At 43.9% G+C, this 20855-nt stretch overlaps 1 protein-coding gene across 5 annotated transcripts in view; it reads left to right on the forward strand.

Moving 5' to 3' along the window:
* syne1b (spectrin repeat containing, nuclear envelope 1b) overlaps positions 1-20855 on the forward strand; it is a 69812-nt gene that overhangs the window by 47533 nt on the left and 1424 nt on the right. For 2 of the 5 annotated variants that reach the window (XM_062397596.1, XM_062397591.1), the window contains 49 exons: positions 667-858; positions 1069-1200; positions 1458-1558; positions 1702-1855; positions 1971-2099; positions 2209-2364; positions 2604-2813; positions 3023-3124; positions 3249-3368; positions 3460-3660; positions 3778-3951; positions 4415-4546; positions 4756-4952; positions 5089-5221; positions 5634-5816; positions 5998-6147; positions 6427-6603; positions 6693-6848; positions 6960-7115; positions 7220-7390; positions 7543-7676; positions 7783-7987; positions 8234-8416; positions 8515-8661; positions 8759-8913; positions 9063-9210; positions 9285-9379; positions 9497-9731; positions 10053-10247; positions 10339-10464; positions 10560-10715; positions 11318-11476; positions 11732-11898; positions 12063-12225; positions 12667-12854; positions 12945-13095; positions 13218-13400; positions 13613-13750; positions 14009-14200; positions 14303-14630; positions 15001-15069; positions 15788-15915; positions 16074-16200; positions 16456-16667; positions 16847-17047; positions 17181-17309; positions 17745-17957; positions 18131-18223; positions 19143-19201. In XM_062397596.1, the coding sequence (XP_062253580.1) occupies positions 667-858; positions 1069-1200; positions 1458-1558; positions 1702-1855; positions 1971-2099; positions 2209-2364; positions 2604-2813; positions 3023-3124; positions 3249-3368; positions 3460-3660; positions 3778-3951; positions 4415-4546; positions 4756-4952; positions 5089-5221; positions 5634-5816; positions 5998-6147; positions 6427-6603; positions 6693-6848; positions 6960-7115; positions 7220-7390; positions 7543-7676; positions 7783-7987; positions 8234-8416; positions 8515-8661; positions 8759-8913; positions 9063-9210; positions 9285-9379; positions 9497-9731; positions 10053-10247; positions 10339-10464; positions 10560-10715; positions 11318-11476; positions 11732-11898; positions 12063-12225; positions 12667-12854; positions 12945-13095; positions 13218-13400; positions 13613-13750; positions 14009-14200; positions 14303-14630; positions 15001-15069; positions 15788-15915; positions 16074-16200; positions 16456-16667; positions 16847-17047; positions 17181-17309; positions 17745-17957; positions 18131-18223; positions 19143-19201 (7805 nt within the window). The remainder of the gene's footprint in view (positions 1-666; positions 859-1068; positions 1201-1457; positions 1559-1701; positions 1856-1970; positions 2100-2208; positions 2365-2603; positions 2814-3022; positions 3125-3248; positions 3369-3459; positions 3661-3777; positions 3952-4414; positions 4547-4755; positions 4953-5088; positions 5222-5633; positions 5817-5997; positions 6148-6426; positions 6604-6692; positions 6849-6959; positions 7116-7219; positions 7391-7542; positions 7677-7782; positions 7988-8233; positions 8417-8514; positions 8662-8758; positions 8914-9062; positions 9211-9284; positions 9380-9496; positions 9732-10052; positions 10248-10338; positions 10465-10559; positions 10716-11317; positions 11477-11731; positions 11899-12062; positions 12226-12666; positions 12855-12944; positions 13096-13217; positions 13401-13612; positions 13751-14008; positions 14201-14302; positions 14631-15000; positions 15070-15787; positions 15916-16073; positions 16201-16455; positions 16668-16846; positions 17048-17180; positions 17310-17744; positions 17958-18130; positions 18224-19142; positions 19202-20855) is intronic. The other 3 variants (XM_062397592.1, XM_062397593.1, XM_062397594.1) reach the window with 3 other exon arrangements.

Raw genomic sequence — 20855 nt, forward strand, 5'->3', positions numbered from 1 at the left:
TAAACAAGAGCATTAGCAGCGTTAGAGGGGCATTCAGACGGCTTGGCTCCTAAGCGACTGTACAACTAGTCTTAAGCAGATTATGCAGATGTCTCTATGTGACAGGAGCCAATAAGAAGCATAGGGCGGAGCAGTTGGGGGTTGGGGCTTTCACATGATTAAAAGGTCCGGCTGTTGGGATTGGTGTTGTTGCCGAAGCTGCTAGAATATCCAAGTAGGGGAGTCCTAGAGGACGGGGAGGGTAAGGCGGGAGGAAGAGTTGCTCTCTGCCTTTGGTAAACTGGTTGATCGGTTGAAGAGTTGCTGCTATGCTACTACAGACCAAATCTTTCTTCAAACATAAGAGCACCATTCTCTGAAAGATGTCCTGGACCATGCTGAACATTCACCGTGGTCTTCACAGAATAGTAGCTCCTGAATTTGAGTGACAGCATGTGTGCAGCAGAGCGGGAAGGATTAGTGGTAATATGTTGCACAGGAGGCGAAGCCGGAGAGGTGGGCAAAGGATGAAAACACAGGGACAGCTCTCCCTGTCCTGTGGCCGGGGAAAGCTGCTGGCGTAGGGGTGTGCAGCTGGAACCGGTGGGCCTGTTGTGTCGTGACAGTAGCGCCTGCAGGTGGTGAGACACCATGTTTGAGCTGGCCTCTCTCCTCCTGATTCTGCAGAACATGCTGCTGGAGATTGAAGAGAAGGTGCAGGCTCTGTCTGAGCTGTCCATGCACAGTGAGAACCTGCTGCTGGAGGGTCGCACAGAGACCAGGGAGGATGCCGAGCAGCTAGCCAGGAAGTTGGTCACATTGAAGGGCGGCCTGCAGGAGCTGCAGAGGATGCTACAAGATAAGCAAAGTAACATCCAGGTGAGATAGCTTTAGGCTTGAATTGTAGACATATCACAACATACAAACACTGTGGATTTAGTTCAGTCCCTTTCATATCTGTCTGCAATCTAAGAGTATACTGAATGTTTATTCTACAACTCAGAGGTGGCATCTATGTATGATCCTGCTTTCTTGCTGATTTGTTTCTTAAATTACTCTTGTTTTACAATGTATTATCTTCTCCTAAAGTGTTCTCTGCAGGAGCAGGACAGCAGCGAATCAGACTCCAGTCTCTCACAGAGTCCCAGTGTGCAGGAGTGGCTGGCCCAGGCCCGGACCACACGGACCCAACAACACCAGGACAGTCTTCAGAGTCAGAGGGTATTTTCACATCACACTATATATTAATAAAATGTGCTTTATTAAACATTTTGTTGTTAGATATGTTTTACCTGTGCCTATAACCAGATACTGCAGCATTGTGGCGTTGAGTGTGTGTACTTTTCATTAAGCCATAAAATTCAAATAAAAATCTTAATAATAAAGAATAAAAATGTTTTCCTATCAGCTACAATTTAGCTATTTAATGACACGTTAAGCAGGGTCAAATGTTGGCTTATTGCATGTCTGCTCTTCAGGAGCTTGAGGAGCAACTTGCAGAGCAGAAAAGGTTGCTTCAGTCGGTAGCAAGCAGAGGAGAGGAGATTCTCATCCAGCAGGCCTCACCCAGCAGTGCCAGGTATTTTACATCCCATCATACCACACTTATGTATATAGGCAGTATAACATTGATAGTTGAAATGTCAAGTTAGTTTATGTATTAATCCTTATGGCAAATTGTAAGTGGAACATTAATACGTTCATGTTTTTGTCACCACGCAGTACAACAGAGCCATTCTCACCAGCAGCTTTGGTTGAGAGGGATTCTCAGGTGGAACGAGAGCAGATGAGGCAGAGATGGGAGAGCCTGAGGCTAGAGCTGAAGACCAAACTGGAGCTCCTGCAGAAAACTCTGGAGCAGGACCACAAGCAGCCGGTACAAACCCTGTGGTGCTAGCATTGTTAGAGCAAGTAGGCATAGAGGTGGAGCGTACTGTCTTTTGCTGTTGTCGTTCACGTTTATAGCTAGAGACTGTCATGGGCTTTTGCAGGTTTATTCCAGAGCCTCTCGGGTGACCACCGCTGGATCATTGTTCAGAGGAGAAACGCAAGCCGACAAATCGTCCCTGAAGACTCTGTACGACAGCTTCAGACAAGCAATAGAAGACATAACCACTCAGGTTTCACCATTTCTATCACAATATTGTACACGGCAAAGCATACAGATTTAAATATTTTGTTCAATGGACTGTAGCGATACAAACCTGAAACGTTCTTGTATGTGCGCAGCCCGGTGGTGGTGAGACACAGGTGGCGCAGATGGAACAGCAGCTCTACACAGCTGTGTCATCCACCTCCTCCTGGCTGGATGGTGTCGAGAACAACGTCTTCTCTGGCTCAGTGCTGCTGGCTGAAAACGCAGAGACCCGCCTACAAAAGCAGGAGGTACTATGAGGCTTCAGGCCCAGGGACTTTGTGTCGATAATTTAATCCTAAAAATACCACTAATTTCCTTTTACCTTTCCGTTTAATAGAAAAACATGTGAAAATGTAGCATTCTGGATGTGTAATAAAAGTAAAACAAATGAAATTGGGATTTGAAACAGATAAACAAAGATGTGATCTTGCAATTTAGGAGTTTAATCAAGGACTCAACTGATCTTTGTTTCTGATCTTCTCTGCAGACATTAGAAAATGACGTGATGCATATGACGGAGGAGGTGAAGCTTAGTCAGTCTCTCCTAGCCGGGTCCTCTGGTCTGAGCCATGAAGACCGAGCGCTGCTAGAGGACAACCTCGAGTGCCTGAAAGAGAGATTGGGAGCTCTGGGTTGCGCTCTGGGACAACGCTGTGACCACATGAGGACCAGAGCACATGAACTCACAGCCTACCAGGTTTTTACTCTTGATTATTGGTTATTTTCAATTCCTTCATATGTTGTATTTTTTGTGAGCCAAAATCTTCCTAATTATATGTATCCTCAGTTTTACAGAATACTACGTTTTTCTTTTTCAAGTTAATTTAATTTTTTATTGAACCTACAATGAAAAATGAAACAACAGAAAATAAATGAAATTTTCTCTGAAATTTTCCTCTAATACAGACTGAGTTACAGCTTCTCCAAACTGCTTTAATTGAGACCAAGTGCCAGATCCTACAGGCCTTAGCTGGAGCCATGGAAAGACCAGCCTCAAAGCAGCTGGAGGTAATGCAAAGTTTGGCACAGACACACATCGACACACATTCCACCGTCTCTTTTCAAGGCTCAACTTTGAAGAACACAAACTATTAATGTTAATATCATGTATATTGTCATTTGTTTATTTTAGGTTATTGCCAGTGCAGAGGAGAACCTGAAAGATTTTGAACAGAGCATTACAGAGATCAAAACGAGAGGAGCAGCACTGCAGGCAGATCAGATATCGACAAACAAAATACTGAAACTCCAGGTAATGCACATCACTGACAGCTGCCACTGAAAGTTGGTCGGAAAACAAAAATGTTGTAAAAGCTGCTTCACAGAAAATTCTCTATTTTCAGGATTCCTTTGAGGAGCTGGTGATGACGGTGGGCTCCCGACGCAGCGGGCTGAACCAGAACATTGCTCTGAAGGAGCAGTATGAACGGGCTCTGCAAGACCTGACAGACCTGGTGGACACAGCCAAGGACAAGATGGCTGCTGATCAGAGGATCATTGCCAGCTCTGTGGACGAAGTCCAGCATCACCTGGACAAACACAAGGTTTTGACAAATTGGATATTGATTATGTTTCTTCAACAAAAGGTTATCAATTACTGGTGACAAGCTATCAGGAGAAAAACAGAAGTGGTCATTGTTGTTTCTGATTGTGTTTTATAGGAGTTCTTCCAGGGTCTGGAGTCCCACATGATTCTAACTGAAACGTACTTCCGGAAAATCAGTGGCCTGATGCTTCCCAAAGAGAGCCAAGGCCTGGAGGAAACACTGGCCGAGGCTCAGAGTATCCTGAAAGAGGCACACAGTAAAGGAGTGGAGCTTGAGTGTATCCTGGAGGTAAGAGTAGGATATTTCTTCCATTATCGGAAATGCAAATATGTCTGGACGAGACAAGATGTTGTGATGATGTCGACAAAAGTATTTTCTATAGATCTGGTGATGGACAAATTTTCTAACTGTTAAGACCTGATCACCTGGGTCATTAGAAGAGTTGCTGTATGTGTGCATATGTTATAGAAGTAACCCACAAAAAGAATAAATGTGTTATTACGTGGCATCAAGTTGAGACTAATTGAATCAAGTTGAGCTTCACTTTCTTGAAGAAGAAATCGATCAAGTGGCCATTTAGTGGTTTTGAGGTCACTAGTTGTTAGTGGTGTCCATGTAGGAGGACAGACAAAAAATTTAAATTAATATTAACAAATTTCGTTTACATAAAATGGTGCTCTGGAAACAAATCACTTACAGCGGACAATCTGTTCTATCTAATGATCCTGTTTTCTTTTTCTTTTCAAATCAGACTTGGTGCCGACTGGTGCAGGATTACCAAAGTCTGAACCGACAGTTGGAGACAGTTGAGGGAAGTATCCCCTCTGTTGGTCTGATGGAGGAGACGGAGGAAAGGCTCATGGAAAGAATCTCATTATATCAGGTACAAAGAAACAGTAGCTCGGACTTTATGATAGGAAAGTTCAGCTTTATTGTTCAGAAATGAAGTCGTCAATGAAGACGAAATGACAGCAGTTTTCCTGAATCGAGTCGAACATGTAGGATGCTACAGCTTCAGCCAATCTAGAAAAAGGAAACACTCATTCACTCTGTTTACCCAGACCATCTAATTCTCTTCTATTTCTTGTGAAGGGTCTGAAGGGCAGACTGACAGAGCACCAGCACAAGCTCCACCAGGTGCTGGACGAGGGTAAAAATCTCCTGCTGTCAGTTTGCTGTCCTGCGCTGGAGAATCAACTGGCGCTGCTCGGAGAACACTGGCTCACCAACACCGCCAAGGTCAACAAGGAACTGCAGCGGCTGGAGGCCATCTTGAAACACTGGACCAGGTCAGGAATATGATCACTGCATAGACAGTCGAGTGCAGTCTTTCGCATTTAGTTTACAAAATAAAATAAGTAAAATGTACCTGTGATTTCTAATCTCATGGCATGTTTCCATGTTTACATTGTGATTTGTTCTCAGGTATCAGAGGGAGTGTGCTGAGCTCAGTGAGTGGTTGCAGTCTGCTCTGGAGCGACTGGAGTTTTGGAACACGCAAGCGGTGCTGGTCCCGCAAGAGCTGGAAACCGTCCGAGACCATCTCTCTGCTTTCCTTGTGAGACTTGTTCTTTTCCTGACTTGCATCTTGTCTTGTGTTGATTCCCAGCAGCAGTGTTGTTTGATTTTTTTACAGTCGCACACATTAAACAGTTGGAGCTGCACACAACTCTGAGCTTTAATTTTGGACACCCTGAATGAATTTCTTACCTTGTAAAACATTGCAAAGCAAATTTTTTGACATATTGAAACCTGCATTGTTTATGTACACGTTAATTTGTTAGCAGTCGTCTTCATTACACCCTTGGTAGGCACCATTTACTTGGGTGTGTTGGTTAGTTTTTATTGTATAAACTGTTATTTTGCTTTTTAACATTAATGTTAAAGCTAAAAGTATATTATACAACATCATCATACTGTATATTATACTTTGATCTACCAGTGGATAACCCTGTCATTGTCTGTCTCAGGAGTTTTCAAAAGAAGTCGAGGGCAAGTCCAGCCTGAAAAGCTCAGTGGTGACGGAGGGCAACCAGTTGCTGCGACTGAAGAAAGTGGACACAGTGATGCTGCGCTCGGACCTGGCACGCATTGACACACAGTGGAGTGAGCTGCTCACACGTATCCCAGTTGTCCAGGAGAAGCTGCATCAGGTATCGTCACATGAAGCCACGCTCAACAGGCTTAGCTGCTCCAGGGCAAATAGGATTACTCCTTTCTGCTGCCTCACTTAAATAGAGTCATGGTTGTCACGGTTGACTCTAAACTGGCTGCACATGACTTTTTTTCTCCCTGTTTAATATGCAAGACCGATGGATTTTCATTTCTCCCCAGATCCAAATGGAGAAGTTGGCCTCTCGTCACGCCATCTCTGAGCTGTTCAACTGGATCTCCTTGATGGAGAATATCATTGAGGAAGATGAAGAAAACCTTAAAAGTGCTGTGGGTTCGAATGTGATTCAAGACTACCTGCAAAAATACAAGGTAGTCAACTTATTCTACAAATTTTGTCAGATCTGTTTAGGCCCAATGCTCTATAACCATATTAATCTATTCAGAAAACTCAGCCTATGATCAATTTCTAATTTAATGGGTCAGGAAGTCAATTTTGAAGTGTGGTGGAAGTTATTTTGAGCCCAACGCTACCTCACATAAACTGTAATGTCATCACATTTTTAAAAGGCAAAAGCAGAGTTAATAGTGATGCAAATTTAATTTAAATCTCTATCTGATTGTGAATCCACTGCTGTTTCCTCACTTTAGGGCTTCAGGGTTGATTTAAGCTGCAAGCAGCTGACCGTGGACTTTGTCAACCAGTCAGTGCCACAGATGAGTGGTCAGGACGTGGAGAGCAAGCGCAGTGATAAGACCGACTTTGCTGAGCGTCTGGGAGCCATGAACCGACGCTGGCAGATCCTACAAGGCCGCATCAACGAGAGGGTGAGTTCATAGACAAGGATAATGCTAACGAAATAAATGACAGCAAATGTAATTTATTAATGCAAAAATCACATGTGTTATTCTTGCAGATACAGTTCCTGGAGGGTGTTTTGGAGATGTGGGTGGAGTATGAGAGCAGCATTCAGGCCCTAAAATCCTGGATGGCAAATCAAGAAGATAGACTCAAGAGGAAAAATAGGATAGAGGATTTGACGTCTGTGCAGAATGCTCTCAGAGACTGTCAGGTGGGCTTCTCTTACTGTTAGGATTCTAATTCATGAAAACCTTCTGTTCCCCTCACGTACACCTGTTTTCAGCCCATGGTTTTTAACATGAGAAAAATCCTGATTCTTTAGGAGATGGAAGAGTTTGTGAAGGAAAAAGAGAAAGAACTAGAGCGGGTGGAGGAGCAGGGCTGTGCTCTTGTCCAGAACAAGACCGATGAGGCCTGTGCTATCGTCATGGAAACACTCCAGTGTGTCAATCACACCTGGGCTAACCTGGACCACTTGGTAAGCTCCCCTGTTTTTCTCTCTGCCTTTAAGGTGGTACTTTGTTTGCAACCCTCTATTCTTCTAAACTCCGCTTTTCTCTTTCGTTATTTCACCTTCAACAGATTGGTCAACTAAACATCAGCCTGAAGTCGGTGCTGGATCAGTGGAGTCTGTACAAGCGAGCTTCAGAAGAGATCAATGGCTACCTGATGGAGGGAAGGTACTCAGTGTCTCGTTTCCGCCTGCTGACAGGCTCCCTGGAGGCCGTTCAGCTGCAGGTCCGGAGTCTGCAGGTATGTTTGGACAAAGAGGCGTTTATTGTATTTATTTATTTTTTGTACAATTGAACTTCATCTTTTTTAATCTGCAAATGTTTCAAAATACTGTAATGCTATTTTTTTTAGCGCTGGTAAAATGAGTCATGTGTTGTTGGTCACCTGTATAGGATTTGCAAGAGGAACTGGAGAAACAGGAGAGCAGCCTGAGAAGGTTTGGTGCTGTGACCCACCAACTGCTGAGGGAGTGTCACCCATCAGTGTCAGACTCCCTAAACAACACCCTCAAGGACGTCAATGCGAGGTGACTTAACTTTAAGTATTTTGTAGATTTGACTCGTGTTGAAATCACTGACTGCCCCTCGATATTTAATGTATACATCCTCCGTCCTTGTCATGTCTGCGCCCAGATGGACTGGTTTACTCGAGGAGATTGCTGAGCGCCTGAGAAGCAGCAAAGCTTTGCTCCAGCTGTGGCAGCGCTACAAGGAACTTTATGAGCAGAGCTACCACAGCATCCAGCTGCAAGAAGAGATGGCCGACCAGCTCCTCAAGTCCACCTGCAGCAAGGACATTGCTGACGAGGAAGTGTCGGACTGGATCCGAGAATGCAGCGTGAGTAAAGGGCCATTGTTGAATTGTTTTAAATCTGAGCAGTGCTAAGTATTTCACTATGTTTCTGGAAGTCTATTCCATCACTATCCTACCTGTAAGGACAATGCCATGTTGCTATGTTTTTGCAAGATGGAAAGCTGTGTTTGTGAAGCAGTTTCAAGAGAAAATTGATGCTTACACTGTTTCCTGAGTTTTAGTTTTTTGCTGTAAAAAAAAACTCTAAATTCTCTCTGTTCTGTGTCCCAGGAGTTGCTGCGGTCCCAAGCTCCGGTGCAGGCCTCCCTGCTAGTTCTCCAGGAACTGGGAGAGCAGCTGAAACAGCAGGTGGACACGTCTGCAGCATCTAATATCCAGTCAGATCACCTCTCCCTCACCCAGCGGCTTACTGCTGTGGAACAGTCCCTTACCAGGCAGCTCACCACCCTGCAGGTCAAATTAAAAGATTCACGGAGAAAATGTTTTTTCAGTCAACCAGTCAGAATCATGAATTTCTTTATTGTGCTTCCCTGACATGTTCCACCCAACAGACTGGAGTTCAAGATTATGAAACCTTTAATGATCAGCTGGATTTGTTGGGGTCCTGGATCATTGAAGCTGAGGAGGCTCTGAAGATGCAAGATCCCAACGGCTCCACCGACCTGTCAGTCATCCAGGACTGCATGGACCATCTCAAGGTTCTGTGTTGTTCTTCTTTTTCTCAGTTAGACGAACTAATCAACTTTATTGATTGTCCTGAAATTGATGAATTTATTATTTCTTGTCCCACTACAGAGGCTCATGTTGAAATTCAGCAGTATGGCTCCTGAATTAGAGCGACTGAATGAGCTCGGTTATCGGCTCCCACTCAACGATTCAGAGATCAAACGCATGCAGAACCTGAACAGGAGCTGGTCAACAGCCTCATCACAAACCACAGAGAGATTCAGGTATGACCAACAAAGGATTCCTATTTGTAAAATGTAAAGGTTAATAGAAAAAGATGCAAGTAAATCCTTATCATTTTCAAAACACTTTGAATACAGTTATAAGGCACTTTACAGAATTTAACACTGTTATGCTGTTTGTTTCATTGCAGCAAACTCCAGTCCTTCCTGCTGCAGCAACAGACTTTCCTGGAGAAGTGTGAAACATGGATGGAGTTCCTGGTCCAAACTGAAGAGAATCTGGCAGTGGAAATTTCTGGGAACTACCAGAGTTTGATGGAGCAGCAAACCGCTCACGAGGTCAGAGTCAGGTCCTTAAACAGCATATTAACTACGGGTTTTCAATTATTTGTAACCGATTTGTTGTCTTCCAGTTATTTCAAGCGGAGATGTTCAGTCGCCAACAGATCCTCCACTCGATCATCAGTGACGGACAGCGGATGTTGGAGCAGGGTCAGGTAGATGACAGGTAAAACCCAAAAGTGTTCATTATAAAGGGAAGATTGTTAGAACTGATAGACCATTGCTGTTTATTTACTACATATATACATTACAAATCTTTCTTTTTATTCTTCCCCTCTTGCAGAGATGAGTTCAATCTTAAGTTGGCTCTGCTGAGCAACCAGTGGCAGGGCGTAGTGCGCCGTGCACAGCAGAGGCGCGGAATAATCGACGGCCTGATCCGCCAGTGGCAGCGATACAGAGAAATGGTGGAGAAGTTACGCAAATGGCTGGTGGAGGTCTCCCAGCCTGCAGAGGCCCTTCAGGCAGGCACTACCATGCCTCTACAACAAGCCCGCTCAATGCTGGACACTGTCCAGGTACATAATGTTGACACTAACAGATTACACATCTTACATCAATCCAGCTAGTGCAGGACAGAAGCATTTTGTGTTGAGTTTCCCCACTACTCTCTCTGGCATATATTGCCTGTGTTGATTGATTTGGACCCACTGGATCTTTGTCAGGATAGAGTAATAACGGGTGAATCTTGGCAATGGAGAGCCCTGCAGCACAATCGCAATAGCTGGAACTGACAGATTTTATTTAAAATACTGATGAATCTCATGTTTTGATTAGAAACTAACCATCTCATGCACTTAGGAATGATTTAATCTGAGTGACTTTGCTTCCTGGTACAGCTGAAGGAAAAAGTGCTGCAGCGTCAGCAGGGCAGCTACATCCTGACAGTGGAGGCCGGCAAACAACTGCTCCTTTCGGCTGACTGCCGGGCGGAGATGCTCCTGCAGGCAGAGCTCACTGATATACAAGAGCGGTGGAAACGTGCCAACGTCTGCCTGGATGAGCAGAAGAGAGAGCTCGTCACCCTGTTAAAGGTACACAACCGGCTGGGCAGTTATACACAAGTGCGTGTCATTCAGTTGCAATGATAGTTTGTATCATATGTGTGTAAAATGTCATATACAGGACTGGGAGAGGTGTGAGAGAGGCATCTGTGGATCACTGGAAAAGCTCAGAGCCTTTAAAAGACAGCTCTCTCAGCCTCTTCCTCATCACCATGAGGATCTGCAAGCTGAGCAGATGCGCTGCAAGGTAATGGCTCCTCTGTATTCTTAAGTGATTTCCTGAAGTCGATATTTTAAGTTAGTTGTAAGTTAGAAATTACGTTTTTCTTTTGTCAATGACAGGACCTGGAGAATACATTCGATGGCTGGACGGGGGATCTGGCTCACCTGTCTGTGCTGAGAGAGTCTCTGTCTTGTACCATCAGCGCTGAAGACCTCTCTGTCCTGCAGGAGCGAGTGGAGCTGCTGCATAGACAGTGGGATGAAATCTGCCACCAGGTACCATGCATTACAGAACTCCAAAGCATTGAGGATTTGATCTGAATCTACTGCAGTCTATGTACAGCTACTGTTTAAATTTAATCTAAATGGCATACGACTATTTTTGCAGTCCCTTGAGATGCCAGATAGTGGTGCTAGTGTTAAACTAAGTTATAAGATACAGGAAGAAGTAGACTATTTCCTTGGTGCTATACCGCTGGCTGCCCTATCAAATAAAGTTGATCACCATATAGATATAAGACCAAGTACTAGACTGATTAATGTCAAACACACAGGTTTTATAAGATTTTAACCTTACTGTCTACATCGAGGGCTTTAGCGTGCGATGTTAACTTGGTTTCAGAAAACCTGAAACTTCAAGGTCAGTTTTTTTCAGAGTTGCATCCTGTGTAGAGCAGATAATCTACACACACAGGAAACGTGCAGAGACACGCACTCACTGCCTGATGCAAATGAACCAGTTAGACCGCAGTGATCTCCGTACCAGCGCTTCCCTTTTGGACTTAATCTACCTCTTTACAATTTTAAATGCATTGGTTGTTTTTATGCACTTTGCACGGTGATGCACTTGATGCTAATACAGTTTTGTGCCTCTGCAGTTGTCCCTGCGCAGGCAGCAGGTGAGTGAGAAGCTGAATGAGTGGACTGTGTTCAACGAGAAGTACAAGGAGCTCTGCGAGTGGCTCACCAACATGGAGAGCAAGGTGTCCCAAAATGGGGACATCAGTATCGAGGAGATGATCGAGAAGCTTCGCAAGGTAAATAGAATCATGCCTGACTGGGAACAAGCCTCTGAGGCCACATCTAATGTCTGAGAGATGTTTGCACCTACAATAACTGTGATTAACTACTATGTGATAAATAATTGTAGCTTAGGAGTCTACTTTCATAACGTTGTTTTTTTTACAATATGTCAACAAATAGTTGGAAATCCTGTTACATTGCACTGAATCTGTGACCTGTACGTTTATTCTTTGTTCTTACGCACCGGTTGTTATCACATTGTGTCTCAGGACTACCAGGAGGAAATCACTGGGGCCGAGGAGAACAAGCTGCAGCTGCATCACCTCGGGCAGCGCCTGGCCAGAGCCAGTCACCCGAGCAAGGCTACTGAGATCGAACAAAAACTCAGCAAAGTCAGCGACCGCTGGCAGCACCTGTTGGATCTCATTGGAGCCAGGTCTGGACACAAACACACACACACACACACACACACACACACACACACACACACACACACACACACACACACCTGATCAGCTTGATCTAAGACATGCAGAATAAACAGTATAAATAGATTTTTTAATAGGACATGTTACTAAGAGAATGTCATTGTATCTACAGAGTAAAGAAGCTGAGAGAAACTCTGGTGGCCGTGCAGCAGCTGGATAAAAACATGAACAGCCTGCGCTCCTGGCTGGCCCACATCGAGGCCGAGCTGTCTAAACCCATCGCCTACGATTCATGTGACTTCCAGGAAATTCAGAGGAAGCTCGATCTGCAGCAGGTAACCTAATATACAGAATAGTACTTTGAATAAGTATAATGAATTTTATTAAACTCCCTCAACCTCAACTAACCTTCAAATAGCCCTGTGGTTTTTGAGTTGTTGTCCTCAAATGTGGAATGTCGACTTTCCCGGCAGAGCAGCAATGAATTAAGAAGGGACACGAGGAGCTGAAATGTTCTTTCTGAATGGGATAGATAAATTAAAATCGTATGGTCCTTAAGTAGCAAATTAGTTTTTCAGCAAGGGAAATTGATCCATTTTACTAAATTCTTGTATGGACATATTTTGGGGAAATTATCAATCCATAGTAATTTATTTTATTTTATATTATTATTTATTTTATTATTTTTAATAATAATTTGTCCCTCCCTGTGTTTCACTCCTTTATCATAACAAACACTCCATTCACTCCATTCACACCCCCTCTTCCCCACTCAGGAGCTTCAGCGAGACATAGAGAAACACAGTACAGGAGTTGCCTCTGTGCTGAATCTATGTGAAGTGCTTCTGCACGACTGTGACGCCTGCGCCACCGATGCAGAGTGCGACTCCATCCAGCAGGCGACCCGTAGCCTGGATCGCCGCTGGAGGAGCATCTGTGCCTTGTCTATGGAGAGGAGACTCAAGTGAGTTAGAGTTGTATGAACAGAGAACACGTCAGCCCTTTTTATTCTGTGTAAATATTACACTGCTTCATAAATGTTTCCCTCTGTTAGGATTGAGGAGACGTGGCGTTTATGGCAGAAATTCCTAGATGACTTTGCACGATATGAGGAGTGGCTGGCCACTTCTGAAAAGACTGCTGCTCTTCCAAACTCCTCTGATGTATTGTACACTGTCGCCAAAGAGGAACTTAAGAAATTTGAGGTACAGATATTTCCTCAAATTACCTATTTGACCAAAAAAAACATTAAATACTTGGAGTGCAAATTATGTTTTCCTGACGTAGAATGGGGCTGCTGGATTTACAGAACCTTTTGTTTCCACAGGCCTTCCAGAGGCAGGTCCACGAAAGCCTGACCCAGCTGGAGTTAATCAATAAGCAATATCGCCGCCTGGCCAGAGAAAACCGCACTGACTCCTCCTGTCGACTGAGGGAAATGGCCAACGATGCCAATCAGCGATGGGACAACCTGCAGAAGAGGGTATCCTCCATCCTCAGAAGGCTCAAGGTACTTTACCAATGCACATGCATTAACAATGTTATAGTATTAGCATCAATAATCGTTCATTATACCTGTTTATCTGTATGTTAATTAATGATGAATGAAGCCACAGAGAAAGCATTGCTGAGGTTAATGGATAGAACACACACAATGTTTATCTTTGCACACTGTTCAGTGAAGGTCACGCTAACAATGGCTTCTCTGTTCCGTTCTTGCAGCACTTTATTAGTCAGAGAGAGGAGTTCGAGACGGCCAGAGACAGCATCTTGGTGTGGCTGACAGAGATGGACCTGCAGCTGACCAACATCGAACACTTCTCTGAGTGTGACATTCAGGCCAAGATCAAACAACTCAGGGTAAGTCTGTCGCCATTGTTTCAGACCGTATTCTTACAGTCTCGTCTTGTATTTGTTTCTAGATCAGCTGAAGTATTGTGAAGAGCAGCTACACTGACATTACGTTCAATGATATTGCTCAAGGCATACTGAAAAACATAAATAATTATATCAGGAATTCAAATTCTAGAAAGGCTCTGCATTTAGAAAATAAGACTCAACTCTACTCAATCTATGAACACGTGTGTATGTGTTTATCTTCTGTCTCTGGTCCCACAGTCGTTCCAGCAGGAGATTTCCTTGACAACAGCCAAGATTGAGCAGATCTTCCACCAGGGAGAAACTCTGATAGAGAAGAGCGAGCCTCTGGATGCTGCTGTCATCGAGGAGGAGCTGGAGGAGCTGCAGCGCTACTGTCAGGAAGTGTTTGGTCGAGTGGAGCGCTACTACAAAAAACTCATCCGTCTTCCTGTAAGATCTTAGAATAAGCAAAGAATACATTTTGTATTACTCTATATGTTCACTATCTTTCGTGGCTTGATTCCAGACCTCAAACCTTTTTTTTTGTTATAGCTTGTAGACTATGATACTGAAGTGTCATTCTCGGACCGTGAGCTCGATCTGGACGAGCCCGGTGATCTGTCCAGCCTGCCGTGGAGTGAACGTTTCGGGGATGGCTTCCTGTCACCTCTGCCTTCCTCCGGCCGCTCCGCCTCCCTGGCGGCCCAGCTGCGGACCGAGCGATCGGGCAGGGACACTCCGGCCAGCGTGGACTCCATCCCCCTGGAGTGGGACCATGACTATGACCTGAGTCGCGGGCTGGAGAGCGCTAGCAGGGCCCTGAGAGAGCAGCAGAGTGAGGAGGGAGAATTCATCCAGCGGCCCGCCTCTGCCATGTCAGGTTAGTTTCCAAACAAACATATACAAAGTATTCATGATACAATTTCAGATAATTAATCACCTTTTGTAATAATGTCAAGAAATACTTGTGAAAATAGTTTCTGGGACACAAAAGCAGTGAATGCTACAGTAAGGTTTAGTTTCTCTGAAGTTCAAATGCCTGAGTCCTACTGAAATGTACAAGAGCATGACACTGAAAGCCAACTCACAACAACATTAATGTTTTGGGGTTATAATACAACATAATAATACATAGGGAAAAGTTTTCTTTTGTGGTGGTGCATTAAACAACTGGTGAATGTCAAAGCTAATGAGTTCAAACAGTGTAATGCCCACTGCTGAATGTGTGTACTGTACAATGTTTCTTCCAGATGTAGTGATCCCAGAGAGCCCTGAGGCCTATGTTAAACTTACAGAAAAAACACTGAGGTCCTCCACTGGTAGGCAACGGCAGTACCCCAGCATGCTACAAGTGTTTGGGGCCAGAAATAACAGTCAATAACTTTGAGTGACATAACACTTATAGTCTAGCCTTGGACATTAATTTGTGTTTATTTCCACTCTTGTTCACACTTTGGAAACACACTGGTCTCACTTTCTAACACAAGGGGATAGGGTCAATTCCATTTTTTCTTTCTTCAATTCAGTGGTTCTGCCGATTCAGCAGAACCGAAATGGAATTCAGCCTAGCCCTTATTTCTAACTGGCTTTCTTACTTTCGTTTTGACTTGAAGTGTGCTGTGTAGCTAACCTCTTTGGATTTTCTGGATGTGCATTTTTGTGTGACAGAAAAGCATGTTGTTTTATTGTCACTGTGAACAAGTCTGAACTTCTTGCTGAAGGGATTGCAGATTTGTTTCAAAATAGAATTTTTTTCACCGCCTCCGTTCACACAGAGACATATTACCGTTGAGAGAAATGCTTTTGAACGCTGTAACTCAAATTAAGGATGAAACTCCTGACGCAAGCAGGAAAGGAGAGCAAAGCAATGAGGCTTTTCTGTTGCAGAGCAGAAGGTCACTTGTTGCTCTCTCTGTCTGATTTCTCTGTCTGAACGGGGTCCTACTTCTTCTTGGGTCGAGTATATTTCACGTGACCATTTTGGTTGAATGTTTAATCACATTTTGCAAAGATGACCGGATGTTGTTGTGTCTCCAGGGGAAGTTGCCTCTTCTGACTCCAACATTCATCCTCTGGACGTCGGCCGTTTCCTGCAGCAGCAAACGGAGAGCAGCCGCAGCCGCACTCCAACCAGCACGGAGCTGGATGCCTCGTACTTGGGATACGTATGTGTCACACGATCAGATAGATGAAGACTAGAGGCACAATCAGCACAATTGTCGATTTATAAGCAGCCATTAGTGCAGTTTTTATTAATAAATATTTTATATCTGCTTCTAACTATGCCAATTGATACCTGTGACCTATCACTTCCATGCTGTAGATGCGGCTGCTGGGTGAGTGCCGTGGCAGTATTGACACAGTGAAGAGGATGGGCAATGAGCTGAAGGAGGAGGAAGAAGCGGTGTCTGGACTGGCAGATCCCAGTAGCTCAGAGTCCCAGACATCAGGTAATGATGAGTCATTTTGGGGGGGGAAGGTAAATTGGAGATTTATCTAAATCTGTTGAAAACTACTGTGGGTATCTTAAGGAGAGATAAAACTACTGCAGGTTTTTGAAAGCAGGAAGAACGGGGCCAGTGAATAAATGAGAGAATTTGTAGGCCCTTTCGAAATCTGTTTGGGATCATGTCCAATTAACAAGTATATGAATTTGAGTGGCTTATTCATTTCTTTTATTCAAAATGGAAAATTCTACTCCCTAGGTGTGATTGAACGCTGGGAGCTGCTGCAGGCTCAGAACCTCAGCAAGGAGATGCGCACAAAGCAGAGCCAGCAGCAGTGGCAGCAGCTGAACTCGGACCTGAACAAAATCTGGACCTGGCTCGGGGAGACGGAGGATGAGCTGGAGCAGCAGCGGAGGCTGGACCTCAGCACCGACATCCAGACGATTGAGCTGCGCATCAAAAAGCTCAAGGTTTAATAGTTGTTCCTAAACCATCCCACTATTCTGTCTTTATTATTTTTCTCAATTTACAAACTTGATCCCGTCAATCAGCTTAGATGTCTTTAACATTTGAAACCAAGTCTTTATATATGGCCTCCTTGTATCGTCGGTAAAGTAAGATCACGTTTCTCTTTGTTACTTTTCAACAGGAGCTGCAGAAGGCCTATGATAAGCGCAAGGCTATCGCGATGTCCATCAACCTGTGCAGTGCTGAGTTCCTGCAGCCAGACAACGAGGAGTCCAGAGAGCTGCAGGCCAAACTGAAAGATATGAACAACCACTGGGACAAACTGGGCGGCTCACTGGAGGAGTGGAGGTCTTCGCTGCAGGAAGCGCTCATGCAGTGTCAGGTAAGTGCCGCTCGCTATCTCAACACAGCTTGTTCAATGAATCTTGTTTGGACAAAGCATCTGTATATATGAAATTCCCTGAACATTTTCAAGAGTTGAATCTCTGAGTTCCTGTTTAACATCTGATCAACAGGACTTCCATGAGATGAGCCACGGTCTGCTGCTGTGGCTGGAGAACATCGACCGCCGGAGGAACGAGGTGGTTCCCATCGACCCCATCCAGGACAGTGACACCCTCCATGAGCATCACAAAACACTGACGGTACCTTATTGATTACATCAGTATGTTTAGTAACAAGATTAGAGTGGAACGAGATTAAATTCAAATTAGATTAAGATCAGACACAGACGTTTGTTATAAATACATATTGCTTGTAGCAGGAGAGTTTTCTGAGTAGTATTAGTGCAGGGGCTGTACTGAGATTTTTGGTTACATATAAGCATCCTGTGACTTATTATCTCATACCTGCAGTATCTTGTATTTTCCATCTCCCTCAGATGAATGTAATTTAAATATCGCCTTAAATATAGGTTATTTCCTTAAATTTTGTAAATATTACAAGTTGTTCCAATCAGAGCTATATATGGAAAAATATGTTATCGGTATTTCCTTTTTTACAGACATCTATTTTAAGGATGGCAGCACAGTCTGTTTCTGTTGCTTCAATTATTTTTGAATGTCTGTTTTCCCACACAGCAAATCCGCCAGGAGCTCCTGGACTCTCAGCTGAAAGTCGCCTCGCTACAAGACATGTCCCTCCAGTTGCTGGTCAACTCTCAGGGAAGCGACTGCCTGGAGGCCAAGGAGAAGGTCCACGTTATTGGGAACAGACTCAAACTGCTGCTCAAAGAAGTAACCAGGGACCTGAGAGAGCTGGCCAGGATTCTGGACATCACAAGTAGCCAACAGGTAGAGCTTCTCCCAATTTATACCTGTCCAGGGTTCCCTTTTTACAGTTGTAGTGGAAGCACAGGACTCTAGGCTGAGGTTTTTACTTGCCTACCACTGCTTATATCAAATTCTTCTCTCACTCTATCCCTCCCACATCTATATCTTTTTTTTTAAACATTTGCTTTTGCCAGGATCTGTCCTCTTGGTCCTCTGCTGATGAGTTGGACACATCCGGTTCCCTCAGTCCCGTGTCAGGACGCAGCACACCCAGCCATCGACGATCGGTAACGTTTGCACCCACCTGTCCATGCTGCTCTATGAGAAGCCAGCTGTTTGGTAACCCTTATGGGACACCGCACATAGTAACTTGTGCCCTGAATGCCCCCACTGAGGCCCGGTTCACCCCTGTCATCCCAAGACCTCTCCTCACACTTCTCTACACCTCTACTTCCTGCTTTACAATCACACCCCTTGAATTCTGAGCTTCTCCAAGCCTTTTACTCTCACTCTTGCATGTCTTCTTTTCCCAGAGCAAATCCTGCTTGAAAAACTGGGAGTTCCTTTCTCTATCTTTTTGTCATTTGTTCCTTCCTCTTCTTGGTAAAGACTAACCAAGTGATCACTTTTTCTTTTTTCACTATTTTCAAACTAAAACTATCCTACGAATATCTCCTTCCAATTGACTTTCCTAAAATTTCCTCTCACTCTAATATTGTTTTTATCCTCGTAGTGTTATCCCCAGAACACTGGCTATAAGAAAATTACAAAAGACAAATAGAAAGTGTGATTTTTATGATGTAGTAGGCGTGATATTATATTTGTTTTATATTGTAAGCTACAGGAATGAGAAAGCAATATTTCTAGTATAGTGCTGAGTCATTATTAATTTAAAGATCAGTCCAAATAAGCATGTTGCTGCTTATACTATGTGTATGTTTCTGAATATCACTGTTATCAAAGACCCATTGCATAGCATTGCATTATCTGTAGCTTCCTATTGCAGTCTCTCTGTTGCACTCTCAAGCCAAAGCCAGAGTCCCTCTTATCACAGGGTTACAAAATCTATCACCTTCACGTATGATTTTGTTGCTGCCCTTCTTTCATTCTTGGGGGATTTCATCAGTAGCTTTGTCTTGATTTGCCTGGACTGAAACATACTTTCTTTCTTTTACCCCCTCCCCCCCCCCTGTTCATTGCAAACAGCAACGGGGCAAAAGTAGTCTGTCACAGCCTGGACCCTCTGTGAGCAGTCCACACCACAGGTACCTTTCTGTTGGTTTCTAGCACACCCAGAAGATAATGGAACTCATGCGCCCATGATGCACTTGGAGGCTGACTCACGATTTCTGATCATCCCCAAGTCTTAAACCGACAGCTCAGTTTAAAAGAGCTAAAAAAAAATATTGTGAAATTCCGATTCAAATGCATGTGCCAGATTAGCAGCTCATGATCTTGAATTCCATCATCTTCTGTAAGTCTAGACACTGTGTGTAGGTTAGGTGATGAGGTGAGTGGCAGCCCACACATCCTTGATAACAGTTTCACAAGGAACGGTGCAAGGCCTCCTCTCCGCCAATGTCCTCGGCTGCTTGATAACGCTAACCAGAGGGCACTTCTTACGTCTTCCACAAATATTCTTCTACGTCTAACTATCCCTCGCTATTACTGAGCGCACACACACACGCCTTTACTTCTCAAATGGCCAAGCCAGGAAATGTCTGCAATGAACAATGCAAAGGCTGCAGTTTCTCTCTCTCTCATTATCTCTCTCTCTCTCTCTCTCTCTTTCTCTTGTATCAAACATTTCTTCTTCCTCCTCCTCCTCCTCTTCTTCTGATGCTGTTGCTGCTATCACACTGACTCTCCACCATCTCCCCCTCCCCTCAGTGTCTCATCTGTGAGTCTTGCCTCTCAGGTCTCCATTTTGTGAAGTGGTCAAGGGGCACTTCAGCAAAACTCAAAGAACATCACCATCATGAATATCCATGCATTCCTCAAGTCACAGATCACATTAGTTACATCCGAGATTTTCGCTGCAGACCCATTCTCTCCATATTAAAATACATACCTGAATTGTTTTTAGAGTCGTAAGTAAACGTGCTTTTATAATTATTCACTTTTACTGACAACGTCCTCTAACCTTTGAGAATATCTGAGGGTGATGGTGAAAATAAATGATGCAAATAAAGACTTTGACATTTTGGGAAACACGTTCATTTGTTTTTCTCGCTGGGATTTTCCTTTGAAGAGTCTTAAGGCAAAGCTACGCTAATCATCTCCTGGCTGTAGCTCATAGAATGTATCTACAATATGACCTCTTCCCAGAAGTGAAGCCAAAGAGTCATGATCATCCCCTGGTGGCTGGTTGCAGAAGAGGTCCTCCATGTTAGCTGATGGGACATGGACCAAACTAGAAAATATGTCAAATAACATTTTATATAGATAATAAAAACTCTGATGGTTGTAAATAGTTCTAGTCAGTGTGGGGAAGTGGAGACGTATTTATCTTTACATACAATCGATAATCAGAACAGTACCAATCATCCTCATCTAACCCTCAGCAAGAAAGCAAATGTGCATCTTTCCCAAACTGTTCATTTACGCAAAAAGCTAAACTACTTTGTTAAAGAAGCTCTTTCTAATGGCTATGCTCCTCTTGTCTCGGCATGCTTTGCATTTTTCAAAGGACACAAACTTTCAAAGAGTCCTTTTTAAGAAAAAAGAGAGATCTGAATATCAGCTGGTACTTGCAGCATGCCTGTTGTCCGTCATCTTAACACACTCTGCAAAGGAATGCAAGCTCACATGATAAACACATTTGTTTAGTGCAGAATGCCTTGTTAACTGTTCTCGTGACTGTCTTTGTGGTCGTGTTTATCCACCCAGTCTCAGTCAGCATGCGGATCACAACGTCAG

This window comes from Platichthys flesus, chromosome 10 (genome assembly GCF_949316205.1).
Source record: "Platichthys flesus chromosome 10, fPlaFle2.1, whole genome shotgun sequence".
NCBI lineage: Eukaryota > Metazoa > Chordata > Actinopteri > Pleuronectiformes > Pleuronectidae > Platichthys > Platichthys flesus.